This window comes from Lissotriton helveticus, chromosome 3_1 (genome assembly GCF_964261635.1).
Source record: "Lissotriton helveticus chromosome 3_1, aLisHel1.1, whole genome shotgun sequence".
In the NCBI taxonomy this organism is placed as follows: Eukaryota; Metazoa; Chordata; class Amphibia; order Caudata; family Salamandridae; genus Lissotriton; species Lissotriton helveticus.
In genome coordinates, this window is record NC_136061.1 from 876,320,741 (window position 1) to 876,335,035 (window position 14,295).

Sequence of the window (14,295 nt, forward strand, 5' to 3'; positions counted from 1 at the left end):
TCCTTCCCTCCAACCTCCTGCATTGCTGCTTACCCTATCCCCTCCTGCGTTGTTTTCTCCTGCCCATTTTCACTTTGTTTCTTGTTCCTATCCTTTCTGGCCGCACACACTTTGTTGCTTGCTCCAGTCCCCTCCTGCATTGTTGCTTGCCATGTCCCCTCCTACATTGTTGCTTGCTCCCGCCCCTCCAGCATTGTTACTTGCCTGTCACTCCAGTCCCTCCTGCCTTTTTTACCCCAATCACTAAAGCCCCCAACCTGCAACTTTGCTTCCTCGTGCCCATCTGCTTCCCTCCCATATGATTGCTTGCCTCTCCCTTCAGAAAAAAAAGCGCTATGCTGCCGCCAGCACTGGCCACGGCATAGCACTTTTTTGTTCTAACTTTTAGCCATCCTTGTGTGAAACATAGCTTAAAGGCATTGAAAAAGCTGATACCTCTCACGTAGATGAGACCTGTTGGCTTTGCCAATTATTGTTTTAAATTGTAATGTTATTTTAAGCAAGGCCAATGTAAGGGTTAGTGGTAGCTATGGGATAAAGAGTGTTGTGAACAAATGTATTTGAGTAGCTGATTTATTGTTAAAAACACTTCTCTTTCATATTAGTACAGCATCAAGTGAACTCCTGTACTAGATCCGACATTCATTTAACGTGGTCTGCTTTAGAAATGGCCAACTCATGGGAAGCCAAATAGGTGGGAAACTGCTGAAGTTAACGCATACTCCCCAGCTCATGTTGAGCAGTTTAAGGAACAGTCTGCCCAGGAGCTTGCAGATAGATGGCTCACTGATGACCTCATCTGTGTTCTGCATATCAAATTTGAAATCCTGCCAGAGCTAACTCAACCTTTTATCCTTCTGAGGAGGAAATATTGAGTAGATCAAATTGGGCATTAGTACCACCAGCGTTAAAAAATAACGAAGACTCATATTATTGAAGCTTTGATTATGACCGATTTTCAGGGAGCAGAGGTACCAAGAATGCAAACACATACATTGCCCAGTTGATCTGTAGATGTGCATTTGACACACAGCTGAGCTCCGCAAGCATGGTAGATTAACAGTAACATTTAATCATCTGCTTATATGCCCTTGCAGTTGTGTGCGCAATACACCACAATATGGACAGAGATTCCCAAATTTTCTCTGCCAGAAATGAGTGCCTGTCACAGCTGAAATATTCTTCAGGAAATGTTCTCAAGTAAACACATGATGTCAATTTTACTTCATTCACAAACTTTATTTGATCCCTAATCCTATCTGAATGGATGTGTGGCACGGCACTAATGTTTGCCCGTGAGGCTGCGAGAAATTATGAGACCAGTTTGTGAGAGTCCTGTCGAAATCTGCTATATTGCTTCTTATATATTCTATGGCCACCCCCTGTTCTGGCTGTAAGATAGGCTTGGAGGCACAAGTGTGTTCTTCTGTCTATTCCACCCTCAATTCACCTGATCTTGACTTAGCTCAGAAATTAAGCAGGGTGACTGGCCTATAAAATATAGGATACTTTAATTGATCCAAACAATTACGGGTATGTTTATCTGGTCTGATCTTCAGTCGCTTTAATAAACACCAACGTTCAATTATTGACAATATATTGGATCTTAGCAACATAAATGTATGTACTAGTTAGACACAGTGTGTATATTTAATAGTCTATTGCCTGTGTATGAATTCGAAGCATATCACTCCAAGTGTTCAGAAATAAAAGGTATATTAATTAATTTACATAATAAACATAAGCAAGAGACTTTGTGAATGTGAGATTCTTTATTAAATATTAGATACCTTGACTTTTTATTTCAAATTGTACAATCGTATAATTGGATGTGCTGATTAAAATATTCAGTCACTGTGAAAGAATTTCATTGCATTGGTATTTTAAGAACAACACACTTAAGAAGAATCAGTCCCTTCTCACTGAACTAAAGCAAAATTCCACCCATTTGTCGATTTTGAAAAACACATTAGTACTACTATATGTTATCTCTTTGAGGCATGCTTTGGCATAGTCATGTGTTGGCGTTCCTGGCTTGATTAGTCCATCAGTCATACAAGAACAAACATGCGCTACAAGGGATGATGTAGCTTTCTGTACTGGACACCATTATCTGAATGGCTGGTAAATGATTCATTCTAGGATAGAGAGAGAGAGGACAAAAAACACGAGGTTTTGTCATGGATGTGTCCCATCTGGACCTATATTGTATATCAGCGAATATAGAGTTACACCACTGATTTGTCTAGTTAATGAAAATCTTTTAGATATTTTTTTTTGTGACAATATACTTTCTTGTTACAAAGAAGAGGATGTGGCACAGCAGACAGAGCTGCCAACTCGGGCCTGCTGGGAATCTGGGTTCGGGTCTCTGCATCTGCCCAACAACATGTGATTTTGGGCAAATCACTTAATCTACCCGTGCCGATGGACAGCGCCTGGATACCGTCACTGGTGATCAGCTGCGCTATACAAATATACACATTTAATTTAACAAGATTTTTTTTTTTTACTGACTCACTTTATTTGTCTCAGCCAACATATAGAGACAGTTTTATCATGTTTCCAGATCCAGTCCACTTTCGTCCTTCATTTCCAAGGCAGTTTTATATTTTAAAGCATGCAAAAAATGTTTGAAGGGGTTCAGAAACTAGCTAAAAAAAATGCTCATTTCATGCTGCAATTCTCCCTTTTAGACTGTTGTAACAACCTTAAATGACCAATTGTGTGTTTTTCAACAGCCATGGCAACAAAGAGGTATTCTCATGTCGTGGTATTTCATTGGCTGTGGATTGGTTTTTGGAACGGGGGCATACTGATATCACCGTTTTTGTACCATCATGGCGGAAGGAGCAACCCAGGCCAGATGTGCCAATCACAGGTATGCTGAATGTTAATTAAACACATTTTAAACAATAGAATATGATTTAGCTCGGAAATTAAAATCATAACATTGTGTATGCTTTCTAGCAATATTCCTGCTGCTGTTTTGTGTTTCATTTGAAAACATATTGATGACTGTTGGACCTGGCCCTTTTGTAGGGTTATCCTCAAACTTTTTGCCTTCTTCTCCCCCCCCCCTATTTTCTGTGCCCTCTTTTTGTTGGTTTTAGGACTCTGGGCACTATACCACTGTTAACCAGTTCTAAAGTGCATATTATGCCTGCCTACGTTGTATTGGTGATCGGCTTATTCATGATTGGCATATTTGATTTACTAATAAGTCCCCAGTAAAGTACACCAGGTCTGCCCAGGGCCTGTAAATCAAATGCTACTAGTGGGCCCGCAGCACTAATTGTGCCACTCACATGAGTAGCCCTACAAACACGTCTCAGACCTGCCACTGCAGCGTCTGTGTGTGCAGTTTTTAAACTGCTATTTCTACCTGGCGAAGTGCACCCACTTGCTAGGCTCAAACCTTCCCTTTAATACATATAAGGCACCCCATTGGTAGGATGCAGTGTATTTAAAAGGTAGAACGTGTGCCGTTGTGTTTTTCATGTCCTAATAGTGAAATACTGCTAATTTCGTTTTTCACTACTGCAAGGACAATCTCTCCCATAGGGTAACATGGGGATTGCCTTCAAATAGATAGTTGTGTAATTTCCCATTCAAAGCATATAGAGATGTAGAGTTTGGGGTCTCTGAACTCCCAATTTAACAATACATCTTTTGATGAAGCTGGTTTTTAAATTATTTAATTTTAGCAAGTGAGCCTTTTCTTGCTTAACCATTCTGTGCTTCTGCCTGTTTGTAAAATATATGCCTTGGTTAGGATGATAGGTGGGCTTTTGTGCATTCACTCTAGACCAGGGGTCTCCAACCTTTTGTGTAGTCAGAGCTACTTCTGGCCAGTGAAAATCGTCGTGAGCTACTGAACCAGAAGCAACTTGCGCATTTTTTCCGAGAGACCTCCCAGTTACATTGACTTTAAGCCTAATTTCATCAGAGCCCATACTGTGGTTTGAACAAAATACCCAAGACAGGCCTGACTTAAGAGTTCCCTAGAACACCAAACGGAATGACTTTGGATTTGTGACGCTTCAAGACATTTCAATTAAAAGGTCCGAAATTAAGGTCCAAAATTGAGACATCGTTTTTTGTGCCCTTCTGCCCTCTGTTCCACTCGTTATTTGTGCCTTTCTACTCTCTGTTCCACTCGTTTTTTCTGCCTTTCTGCCCTCTGTTCCACTCGTTTTTGCTTTGTTTTTTGTGCCCTTCTGCGCTCTGTTCCACTCGTTTTTTGTGCCTTTCTGCCCTCTGTTCCACTCGTTTTTGCTTTGTTTTTTGTGCCCTTCTGCGCTCTGTTCTACTCGTTTTTTGTGCCTTTCTGCCCTCTGTTCCACTCGTTTTTGCTTCATTTTATGTGCCTTTCTGCCCTCTGTTCCACTCGTTTTTGCTTCATTTTTTGTGCCTTTCTGCCCTCTGTTCCACTCGTTTTCCCCTTGTTTATTGTGCCCTTCTGCCTTCTGTTCCACTCGTTTTTTGTGCCCTTCTGCCCTCTGTTCCACTCGTTTTTTGTGCCTTTCTGCCCTCTGTTCCACCAGTCCTCTGATGCCTTGTCAGCCATCCCTCCCACGGGATCCCTAATTCCACCATTGAGCTTACCTGCGGTGGAAGGCACGCCTCCTGCCGTTGGAAGGCACGTCTCCTGGCCTCTTCTGGCGGTGGAAGTCACGTCTCCTACTGCTCCGCGCTGGCACCCGTCGCACAATGGCAGACAATGCGATGCCAGAGCGTTTTCAGTACACAATGATGTCACAAGAGTCAGACTCTCACGAGAGGAGGCTGCAGCTCCAGGAGTGGAGCGTCATCCTCTTCGCCCGCCCCCACCCCAGCTTAGGTCCAATCCGAGTGGCTGGTTTGGGTGAGGACGGGCAAATGGAGCCGGAAAGGCTAATAGCCCAAAATACCACCAAATACTACTGAAGGGCTACACGAGCTACTCCCGGGGTCTCTGCGAGCTACCGGTAGCTCGCGATCGACCGGTTGGAGACCCCGGCTCTAGACAGTCACACTAAGGGAGCTGAGGTGTGCCTTGCAGATCCCGATGGGCCATCACCAGGCTGATGGGTCTTCCTGACCCAGAGTGGTAGGAGGAGTTGTCACTGACACCTGAATAGGGCTGTGCTTGTCCTCACACAAAATTGTGTCCACCCCCCTGTAGTGTCTAGAGCCAGGTCAAGGAAAGGCCTGTTCGTGTGCACTACAAAGACTTTACTTTGAAGTTTGCCTACTTCCAAGGCAGAATGAGATATAAGCATTGGACCTCTGACACTCTCAAATCGTAACACTTCTGGAATGAGGACATTCTGCCAGGAAGAAGAGCTGGATGCTTTAGGTGGGACTGTCACTCTGCCTGTTGCTTTGTTGGGCTGGCCTGTTGCTTGCTGCTTCTGTCCTGGGAGTGAAAGGACTACTTTCTGTATCCTGCTTCCAAAGGTTCTCCAGGGGCTTGTTTGTGGTTGACTCCTGTTGGGTCTCGGGACCATCAAAGACTTCAGCTATCAGTGCCTGGGCTCTTCTGTGGAGAGTCTCAACTTGCCAAGTTCCTGGGCCCTTAGAAGTAGAATCTGGTGAACTGAAGGAGAAAACCCACAAATCGACTCCCAGCGTCTGTTTTAGTTGACGCATCGCCAACAGCGCCTGTTTTAGTTGACACATCGCCAACAACCTCAATGCATCACCACTGCTAGCACCGTAGCATGGTTCCCTATCTGCACATCTACCAAGGCATTCATTGCAGGCTCCAGCTTTCAGTCGCAGTGTGTCAGAAGAACCGCCGCAGCATCAGTTTGGAGCACCGCATCCCCAAAGTCCGTGACACCGCTCTCCAAATCAGACGCAGTGCCTGTTTCATCACTGTCAATCGACTGGAATTTCAATGAATCGTCACTGGATGCTGATTTCATCATCGAAGTTGCAGAGCAGTAAAGAACCGAGGCTGCGTACCCAGCGATCAACGCATCACCTTCCCCGACAGTAAGAAACCGACGCATCACCTTCCCTGGCAGTAGGGAACCAATGCATCACCTCCCCTGGGAGTAAGGAACCAATGCATCGCTGTGCTTTTCTGTCACCTCACCTCCCCTGGCATCTGTTTTGTCTTTGAATTTTGACGAATCCAAGGTACCTTATGCTAAAGGAAACTCATCCATAGATTTCTATAGACTGAACTTATTTAGCCTTTGAAGAGTGATATCTTTACTTCTGCATGTTGAATTTTTGTTGTTTTTGTCTTGTTTTATTCAGATAAATATTGGCTATTTTTCTGAATGGATGTGAACTCCATTTGGAGTGTTTTCACTGTTACTCTGTATGACTATGACTGCTTTCACCATTCGTCTGTGGTAAGCCTGACTGCTCGTGCCAAGCTCCCAGGGGGGGTGAGCAAGGGTTATCTTGGGTGTGTAACTCCCTTACCCTGACTAGAGTGAGGGTCTCTACTTGGACAGGGTGCAAACCACTGCCAAGTAGAGACCCCATTTCTAACAATGATCAAATATGGACAATGCGGACCTGTTGTACAAATCTTTAAGGGGCAATACAAAAGGCGTGCCATTTGAGATGAATGAAAGGCTCTCTTACTGTACTAACTTATTGTTTTTCAGATTTTTAAGTGACTGTTGTCGTAGCACAAAAAGAAACAAAGCCATATCCAGTAAATATTTTCTATACTGGGAATTACATCCTTCAGTTATAGATTTCTTCTAACGTGAAACATAGAACATTATTTCTTAGTCTATTTTTTATTATTTTTTCTAAATACTTTCTAAGGTTGATTCTCTAAATAAAGAGAAAACATCACTCATTGTAAATCTGCACCTGTAGATTTGGGTCTCCGTTTGGGTGAAGATTTTCTAATTCTTAAGTTTACCAAACATGCCCATAAATACACCTGGAAAGCTGCTCCACTCACATGCTTCCTGGTGTGCTTCTGGGAATGTCATGCGACTTTTCCCAAAACAATATCCCCCGTAAGCAGAGTCCTCCATTGCAACAAACTGCACATGAGGTTTGTGTGCATAAGCACTGGGAAAGCATTTTTTTCAGCATGGAGAGATTCCTTGCCCTAAGCCCCAGCAAAATTGGTATTCAAACTCCTTCCAATCCTAGAGAGAGAATTACTAATTGAATCTCCGACTATTTCCAGGATGGGAAGAGGGCAGAGAACATTTTGGCAATCCCCACAAATGTAAATGTTTGTGGGCATACCCAAACAACACATTTTTTACCTATTTACCACCCCATACAGAGATTTATAAGTGCCGAGTTATACCCACTGTGGCAGTTATACTCACGTATAAAACCATTTTGTGTTGAAATTCCTTGGTGTTCCTCATAAAATGTACTCAATGTTTTTACATTTTTCAGCGCAGCTAATAGCACAGAACGCATGCCTGGGTTGAGCTACTTCCAGTAATCGCGTATAAAACGTGAAACACAAACAGATGGGATCCAATGAGGAAGTAAAAAAAAAACAATGAGGAACTTATTTCATTATGGAGAACAAACTTAGTAGTCGTTTCTAAGAAACGACCTCTGTGGCAATTACTAGAAATGTCAGTGCTCATCTAAGTGAGAGGCACTAACAGTGCTGTCATTTTTCAGCAAAATAAGAACTTTTAATTAAAAATAGATTTACATAATGTTCTGGTCTTGTCAAAAGTGCATAGAACGATTGCCTATAACTAGTTTTAGAAACAGTCCGTTTTGGTAAATCTCTCATTGCCTTATAAACGGCTCATATTTGAATTCCCTTAAAGGGAAGCTTCCTATACATATTCCGTAGAGGTATACAGAGCTAAAGAAAGGCCATAAAGCATTATCGTAGTTAGGACTGACCCTTCAGATGGGCAGTTGACTTTAGTTTGCACTTTTCAAATGTATTTTTTTAATCTTTATTTTTTTATGCTTGCATTGCTTAGAGCAGACATGTGTGACTTGGAGTTATCCCCACCTGAGCACCTAAACAAAACGAAAAACTATGCTTATTTTATTTAGATTTGAACCTGAAACGTTTGCAGTACATCCACAATTCTAAATCATATTAGTAATACACACACATGGTTTTGCATAAACTTCTCTTTTCTTGACTATCAAAATGTCATAACTTGTTCCCTATTTTGATCATTTTCTTTTTCAGATCAAAATTTACTTCGTGAGCTTGAGCGGAAGAAAATCCTTGTCTTCACCCCTTCTCGGCGTGTTGGAGGCAAGCGTGTTGTGTGCTACGATGACCGTTTCATTGTGAAGTTGGCCTACGAATCTGATGGCATTGTTGTATCAAATGATACCTACCGTGATCTGCAAAATGAAAGACCTGAATGGAAGAAATTTATTGAGGAACGACTACTGATGTACTCTTTCGTCAATGACAAGTATGTGTTGCCGTTGCCTGCTAGGAGCTAATAAATAAGTGTGACAGGATACAACATTCATGTTTCATAAGCGGAGGATCCACTTAACATATAAATCTTGTATAGCTAGCTACGATATTCAGCACTCCTGAACATGAAGTGGGCATTTGTAATGCAAATATTATGGCGACACTGTCTTGGTCCTGGGACTGACTGACCTCTGGTCGGCGGTCCCGACTGCCTAATTAGGATGCGACCGAACACTGTTCGATCGCATTCCTACATTTCCCCATGGGAGCATGCATTATGGCCGTAAACCGTCTGCAATACATGCTCCTATAGGGAAATGGAAGGTGCTGTTCATCCCTGCACCCCGTGGCAGGCACTCTTGAGGTGCCTGCCACAGGGTGCAGGCAGGGATCAGCATGTGATCCCTCGTCCCCATACCGGAGGCCTGGGGCCCCCAAACACGCTTTCCGACATGATTTTCATGTCAGAGAGGCTGGCAAAAAAACCATGCCGGAAACTGTGCATCGTAATCCCAAGGGCAGGAAGGCCCACCCTTTGGGATTACGAGCCAGTTACGACTGGCCGACGGGCGCCTTCATGAAGCCAGCCGGAATGGCCAGCCGGTTTTGTTTCCGACCCCCAGCATAGTAATGTGACAGTCAGAAAGTAAACAGAGGAGCTGAATACTATGCGGCCCGGAAGGCTCAGACCGATACGGGCCGCATCGTAATCAGCCCCTACGTGTCTCTTTTAAATGGTGATCTAAATTTAGTCTTAGATCTTTTTTTGCTATATCCATGTCCTAATTTCCCACTTTTCCGGATTTTTGCTGTGCATATTTAATCAATTTGGAGGTGCAAAGCTGTATGTTTTTTCTGGTTTTGTTGTTTTCTGGTCAAGTGCAAGCATTAATTGCATACGTTTGCTTACCTTGTAAATCATTGAATTTCAATTAATTGTCGTAATTTTACAAAGAGAACAGAAACTGCGAATACATCAGAATTACTGCTTTGATAAAGGGATGATATTCTGTGTTTTAGACCCACTAAGAGAAATACAATTGTCTTAAACTCTCCAAAAGTAAGGATTGGAAACCGAACTAGCTTGGACTAATGTTAGAAATGCAAGTACATATGTACATCATGCTAGTTATGTCCTACTATGCTGTTATTGTGACTGGATGATGTGAATTTGATGATGTCTTTTGGTGTTGTTTGGTAATGGACAGATATGAACACCAGAAACAAGTGATGCAATAAATTGTGGAATTTAGTAATATATACTTGGGTTCAAATATTGACTTACAGTGAAAGCCATTACCCAGTCAGAACTTTTCCTTTGTGCAAATCAAAACCACAGAAGAATGATTCACAACCCTTAAATGCACAATGAGTGCCCACAAGCTAATTGCTTGGGTGGGTCAGTGCACTTGTAGAGCACAACCCGGGGAATTACCATTTGTAGGTATTATCTGAAACTGTTGAAAAATGTGCTCAACATTTTGAAACACATGAAGGTTGTTGCAGTCTCTCGTACAACTTGGTGAAGATTGTTAGTTTGCCCAATCTGAAATGGTTTTAGAGGCGAAGTCCGGGGATACTAACTTTGTTAGGATTGTTGGCCCTTATTGAAATCTAGAATCTCCTGTTTTGGGGACAACAATGGTCTCTGGTAATGGCTAGAATGTGCAGCCCGCTACTATCCAGTGGCTCCATTTGGGGCAGCTTAGTGAAGAAAAGAGATGACTGATGAGGTGAGGTAACAAGCGGGTTGGAAACAATGAGGATGGGGAGAAGACTTGGCTCACACCATCATATTCTCTCTACTCCTGCTGTTTCTGTGATCTTGAAAATATTGGCACCTAGTGGTGGTTGCAATGAATGTAGATTTACCTAGCATTTTTGATTTTGCAGTGTGTTTCTGAGAGTTTGAAATGTATTCAAGATAATAATCTGTGCAAAAACTGAAGAAGAGCTAGTTGTAATTCACATTTTGTATTGTAGGTTTATGCCTCCGGATGATCCCCTGGGTCGCCATGGACCAAGCTTGGACAATTTTTTGAGAAAAAAAGCCATTGTTCCAGAGCACAAAAAGGCTCAATGCCCATATGGTAATGTGATGTAGGAAGTACATTGAAAGCAGTAAACGTTTTGCTTCACGTATTCTAATTTCATCAGGTTAATTAAATACATTGCTGTTTCTGTTCTTTTCAGGCAAAAAATGTACATACGGGATAAAATGCAAATTTTACCACCCAGAGAGGATCAATCAGCCACAAAGGTCTGTCGCAGATGAACTTCGTGCAAACGCCAGGCTTTCCCCTACAAAGGGCAATGTGGGCCCACAAAGAGAAGAAAAAAAGACCAGGAAGCCATCACAGACTGAGCTTGCACCAGCAGTTTCGAAAGAGTCTGACAAAGCACCTCAGCAAACAATTTCAATAGAGAGAAGAAATTCCAGCCATAAGGGAAATTGCTTTGTGGCTGATGCTTCTGTCAGAGGAAGTGCTTCAAACAGTGTGTCTTCTCATGACAGCTGCTATGGATCTTCCGATTGGTATCCACATCACCCCTCTCACCTGGACTCAATTTCCTATTCCTCTCTAGATTGTGCAGACTCTGGTTTTATGTCTCTGTCTCTCGAGAGCCAAATCGCTAACAGGTGGAGTTGCAGGTCAACAAGCCACTGTGAACACTCTCATTCAGACCAAATGGGACCGTGTAGATACTGTCAATGTAATAAAGAAAGACAAGCCTACCAATCCTCTGGTGCTGCAAAACATGATGACTTTCATCACCGGCCTCCCCAACAACCTCATCATCATCATCAAGACTTTCACAAAACAATTACCTCGAGTTGCTCTAGTGGCAGTCTCTTCCCTTACATACAGGACCAGTCTCATTCTAGGTCATCATTCAAGTATCCAGGTTTTGTGAGATCTGAGCACCAATCTCCAGCTGACATACATAGTCTTCCCAGTGACTATCATTCTGCCTCAATGCCTACTCAATATCGTTCTGACCCAGGCTCATATCACCCCATCTCTGCCCCTTCTCAGTTTCTTTCAGAACCGCACCAAATATCACTTCAAACAAGATCTCGGGATCTCTGTCAAATTCCTGGTGCATCTACATCAGTAAACCAGTGGTCACAGAGTGATCCTTTTGCAAAAGAGCGTTCAAGTACACGCACAAAATTATGTGGAATCTTCCACCCTCAGTTAGTAGACCGAGTAATGCAAATCCACCCACATCTGACAGACCCCCAAAGGTTAGCTGCTGAGATATTCAGTTATAAGTCTCAAAACCCAGGGATGTGAGTTCATGTACTTTTTTATGGGTGCCTGTTAATTGAAGGGAGGTGGGCACATTGAAGGCAACATAGTTGGGCAGTTTTCATCGATGCTTTTGCACCCTGTTTAATACCACAGAAAAAACCTCCTTGCTAATCCCGATTGAGGTGTAAACGGGAGTAAAACCTTGTACAAATTTTGTAGGCAAACACCAGGCATTCTGAGTTTACTCGCCTCAGAAACTGGAGTGCACACACAATTAGTGTGTTGTCCCCTTTTTGAGGTCCAAAACTCGAATTGTGTGGGAATACCACAACATCAAATTGCCTCGCCATGCGACATGTGACATTCCAGGTGTAGTATTTCTGTACCACACATATGTGCGGCTTAGAATGATCCCTTTACTTGTTATCGTTCGTCTCTATTTTTGAACTACTATGGCTTATCTATCTGTCCTAGGTCTTCCTGAATCTCTTTTTTTCTGTACTTCTGATTTTGCAGAGGATAAGCCCCGGCTAGTCCAACTCATCTGCCTATTTCTTTGCTTGTTTTTATCACAATACACGTTTGAATTTCTTATTACACCGAGCTGTCTGCACCAGTCCAATAATAATTGAAGGATAATCTTTACATTCACTGCCTTTTCAGCTGGAAGTTATTTCAGACTTCAGTAGAAAGTGTTTTTCTTGCATTTTGTCGTGATGGCTGTTTAAGTGTATCTTGTATCTGCTTTCTTCATGTTATAATCTTTTCTTTTTCTTTCATTTATGTTTTGGCTTGTCTTACAGTTGTCTGCATAGTATTAGGCATGTGCCCAATGGCATAAAATCAGGACACTAAGTTGAAAGTGTCAACATATGCATATTAGTCCCTGTCCATAACTTTAAACTAGAGTTATTCTCTACATGTCCCCGTCAAAGCCCATGCATGACCTGTGGTTGCATTTTAAGGATTGTGTTAAATTCACCAAAGTAGTTTAGGGAGGCGAACCTCAGTGTCACAAAGCATCTACTTCTAAAACCAGATATCTATGCCCTTTTAGGTTTACTATATACAGTTTTTCTTGATCTGTAACAAAGCCCACAATAAAGAAAGATTTATTTTTTATATAAATAGTTTTAGTGAAGTGGCCTTTTAATGTACTAATCCCCCTTCATTTAACAGACAGGCATTGTGCTGGGTTTGAAATGTTCTCTTCTACGCAATCTTATGTTGCAGTTAGAATAACCTAGCCACCGGTCCATTGGCATTGTATGCACACAGGTAACTACTTACTGGTGCCAGAGTGTGCCAGAAGCATACAGTTAGCCAGTCTGTTTGTAGACTCAATGTTGCGTTCTGTTATTTTTATCACTGTCGCATTTTGTGCCCTCCCTTATAGAACTGCGATTTTGCCACGGTCAGATTTTGTGAACAGTATATGACTGAACAAACATTTTTTTCTCTCAATTGTGAAGTGTGTATACCTCTTACTTTGTTAGATAAAACATCTTCATTGGTGAATTTTCCGATTTCAGGGAACAACTAATACTGTATTTGTAAATACTGTGTAATTTGAAGAAAAAAAATAGTAACCGAAAAAAACCTAATCCAATCTGTTCACAAACATCATTGCTGTTTTAGGCCGCAAGTGAATGTACCTGCAAGACCAGGCAATGGATTTGTTGATACACATTGTATCGTTATTAGAAATATGTGTTCATATGGGTCAATCTACATGTCCCTCAGTGTGCCAAAAGGGGATAATCAATAGAACATGGCTGTAGCAAATAAGACAGTCCTCGCCTAAACTTTTTTCTGAGGCATGTTCTATTTTCTCGTTGATTGATTGTTCACACTGGCTCAATTAGCACTGTGTGCTAAGAAACCACAGGGGTGTGAAATACCCTTGTATTCCAGTTAATTATCATTACAGAATTGTAATGTCATATGTTAGTAAGCAAACTGCTTCCTCGTTGTGTGGAATGATGCAATTATCAAATGTAAAGACGTTGGATTATTTGATTGTGGTTATAGATTGTGGAATTGCTCTGTATGGGACAATGTGCAGTGTTGCACCTAACTTTCGTAAAGTGCTTACCTTATGTGTTCTTGGAAAACATTGTATAAAGCACCTGGTTCCCTCTGAACTGGAAGGGATATTAAAAATTGATTTGTTATCCTTCATAAAAGGTGTGCTTTGTAGTTTATAACCTGATTTCACCTGCATTGTTTATCAATAAAAATAAAAGTGGACATCTAACGCTTCGGGGTAAGGCACTTGCGCCTCCCTCACCAGTTTTTTTAAAGTAGATGTGAATGGAATTCCGTAACAGAAATAAAAAAAAATGCATGTATCAATGTATGCGGTATTACTTTTTGTAATGCTTAAAACGTGGCTTGAATCATTTCTGTTAGATGCTATGGTGAAGCAATCAAGCAGTGCTCCTCGATGGATATGTGGGCTCAACAAATGGTTATGGAATATGTTAGGATTTGTATCTTGAATACCTTTTTTCATATAGGTTAATTATATTGGTCCTTTAACAAATGACATCATCTGCACTCCTTCCGTCTTATTCCTAATATCGCTGGAAAGCATTTTTATGTACTATTTGTGATTGGGATCAGTCTGAGGTATTGCTTTATGCGGTG

The 14,295-nt window shown here is 41.8% G+C and overlaps 1 protein-coding gene across 1 annotated transcript in view; it reads left to right on the top strand.

Moving 5' to 3' along the window:
* The window catches only part of ZC3H12A (zinc finger CCCH-type containing 12A), a 52,019-nt gene extending 38,022 nt beyond the window's left edge, over positions 1 to 13,997 (top strand). The window contains exons 3-6 of the mRNA XM_078681212.1: positions 2,742 to 2,881; positions 8,147 to 8,381; positions 10,373 to 10,479; positions 10,583 to 13,997. Coding sequence (XP_078537338.1) covers positions 2,742 to 2,881; positions 8,147 to 8,381; positions 10,373 to 10,479; positions 10,583 to 11,688 — 1,588 coding nt within the window. The 3' untranslated portion in view covers positions 11,689 to 13,997. The remainder of the gene's footprint in view (positions 1 to 2,741; positions 2,882 to 8,146; positions 8,382 to 10,372; positions 10,480 to 10,582) is intronic.
* The last annotated feature ends 298 nt before the right edge of the window (positions 13,998 to 14,295 follow it).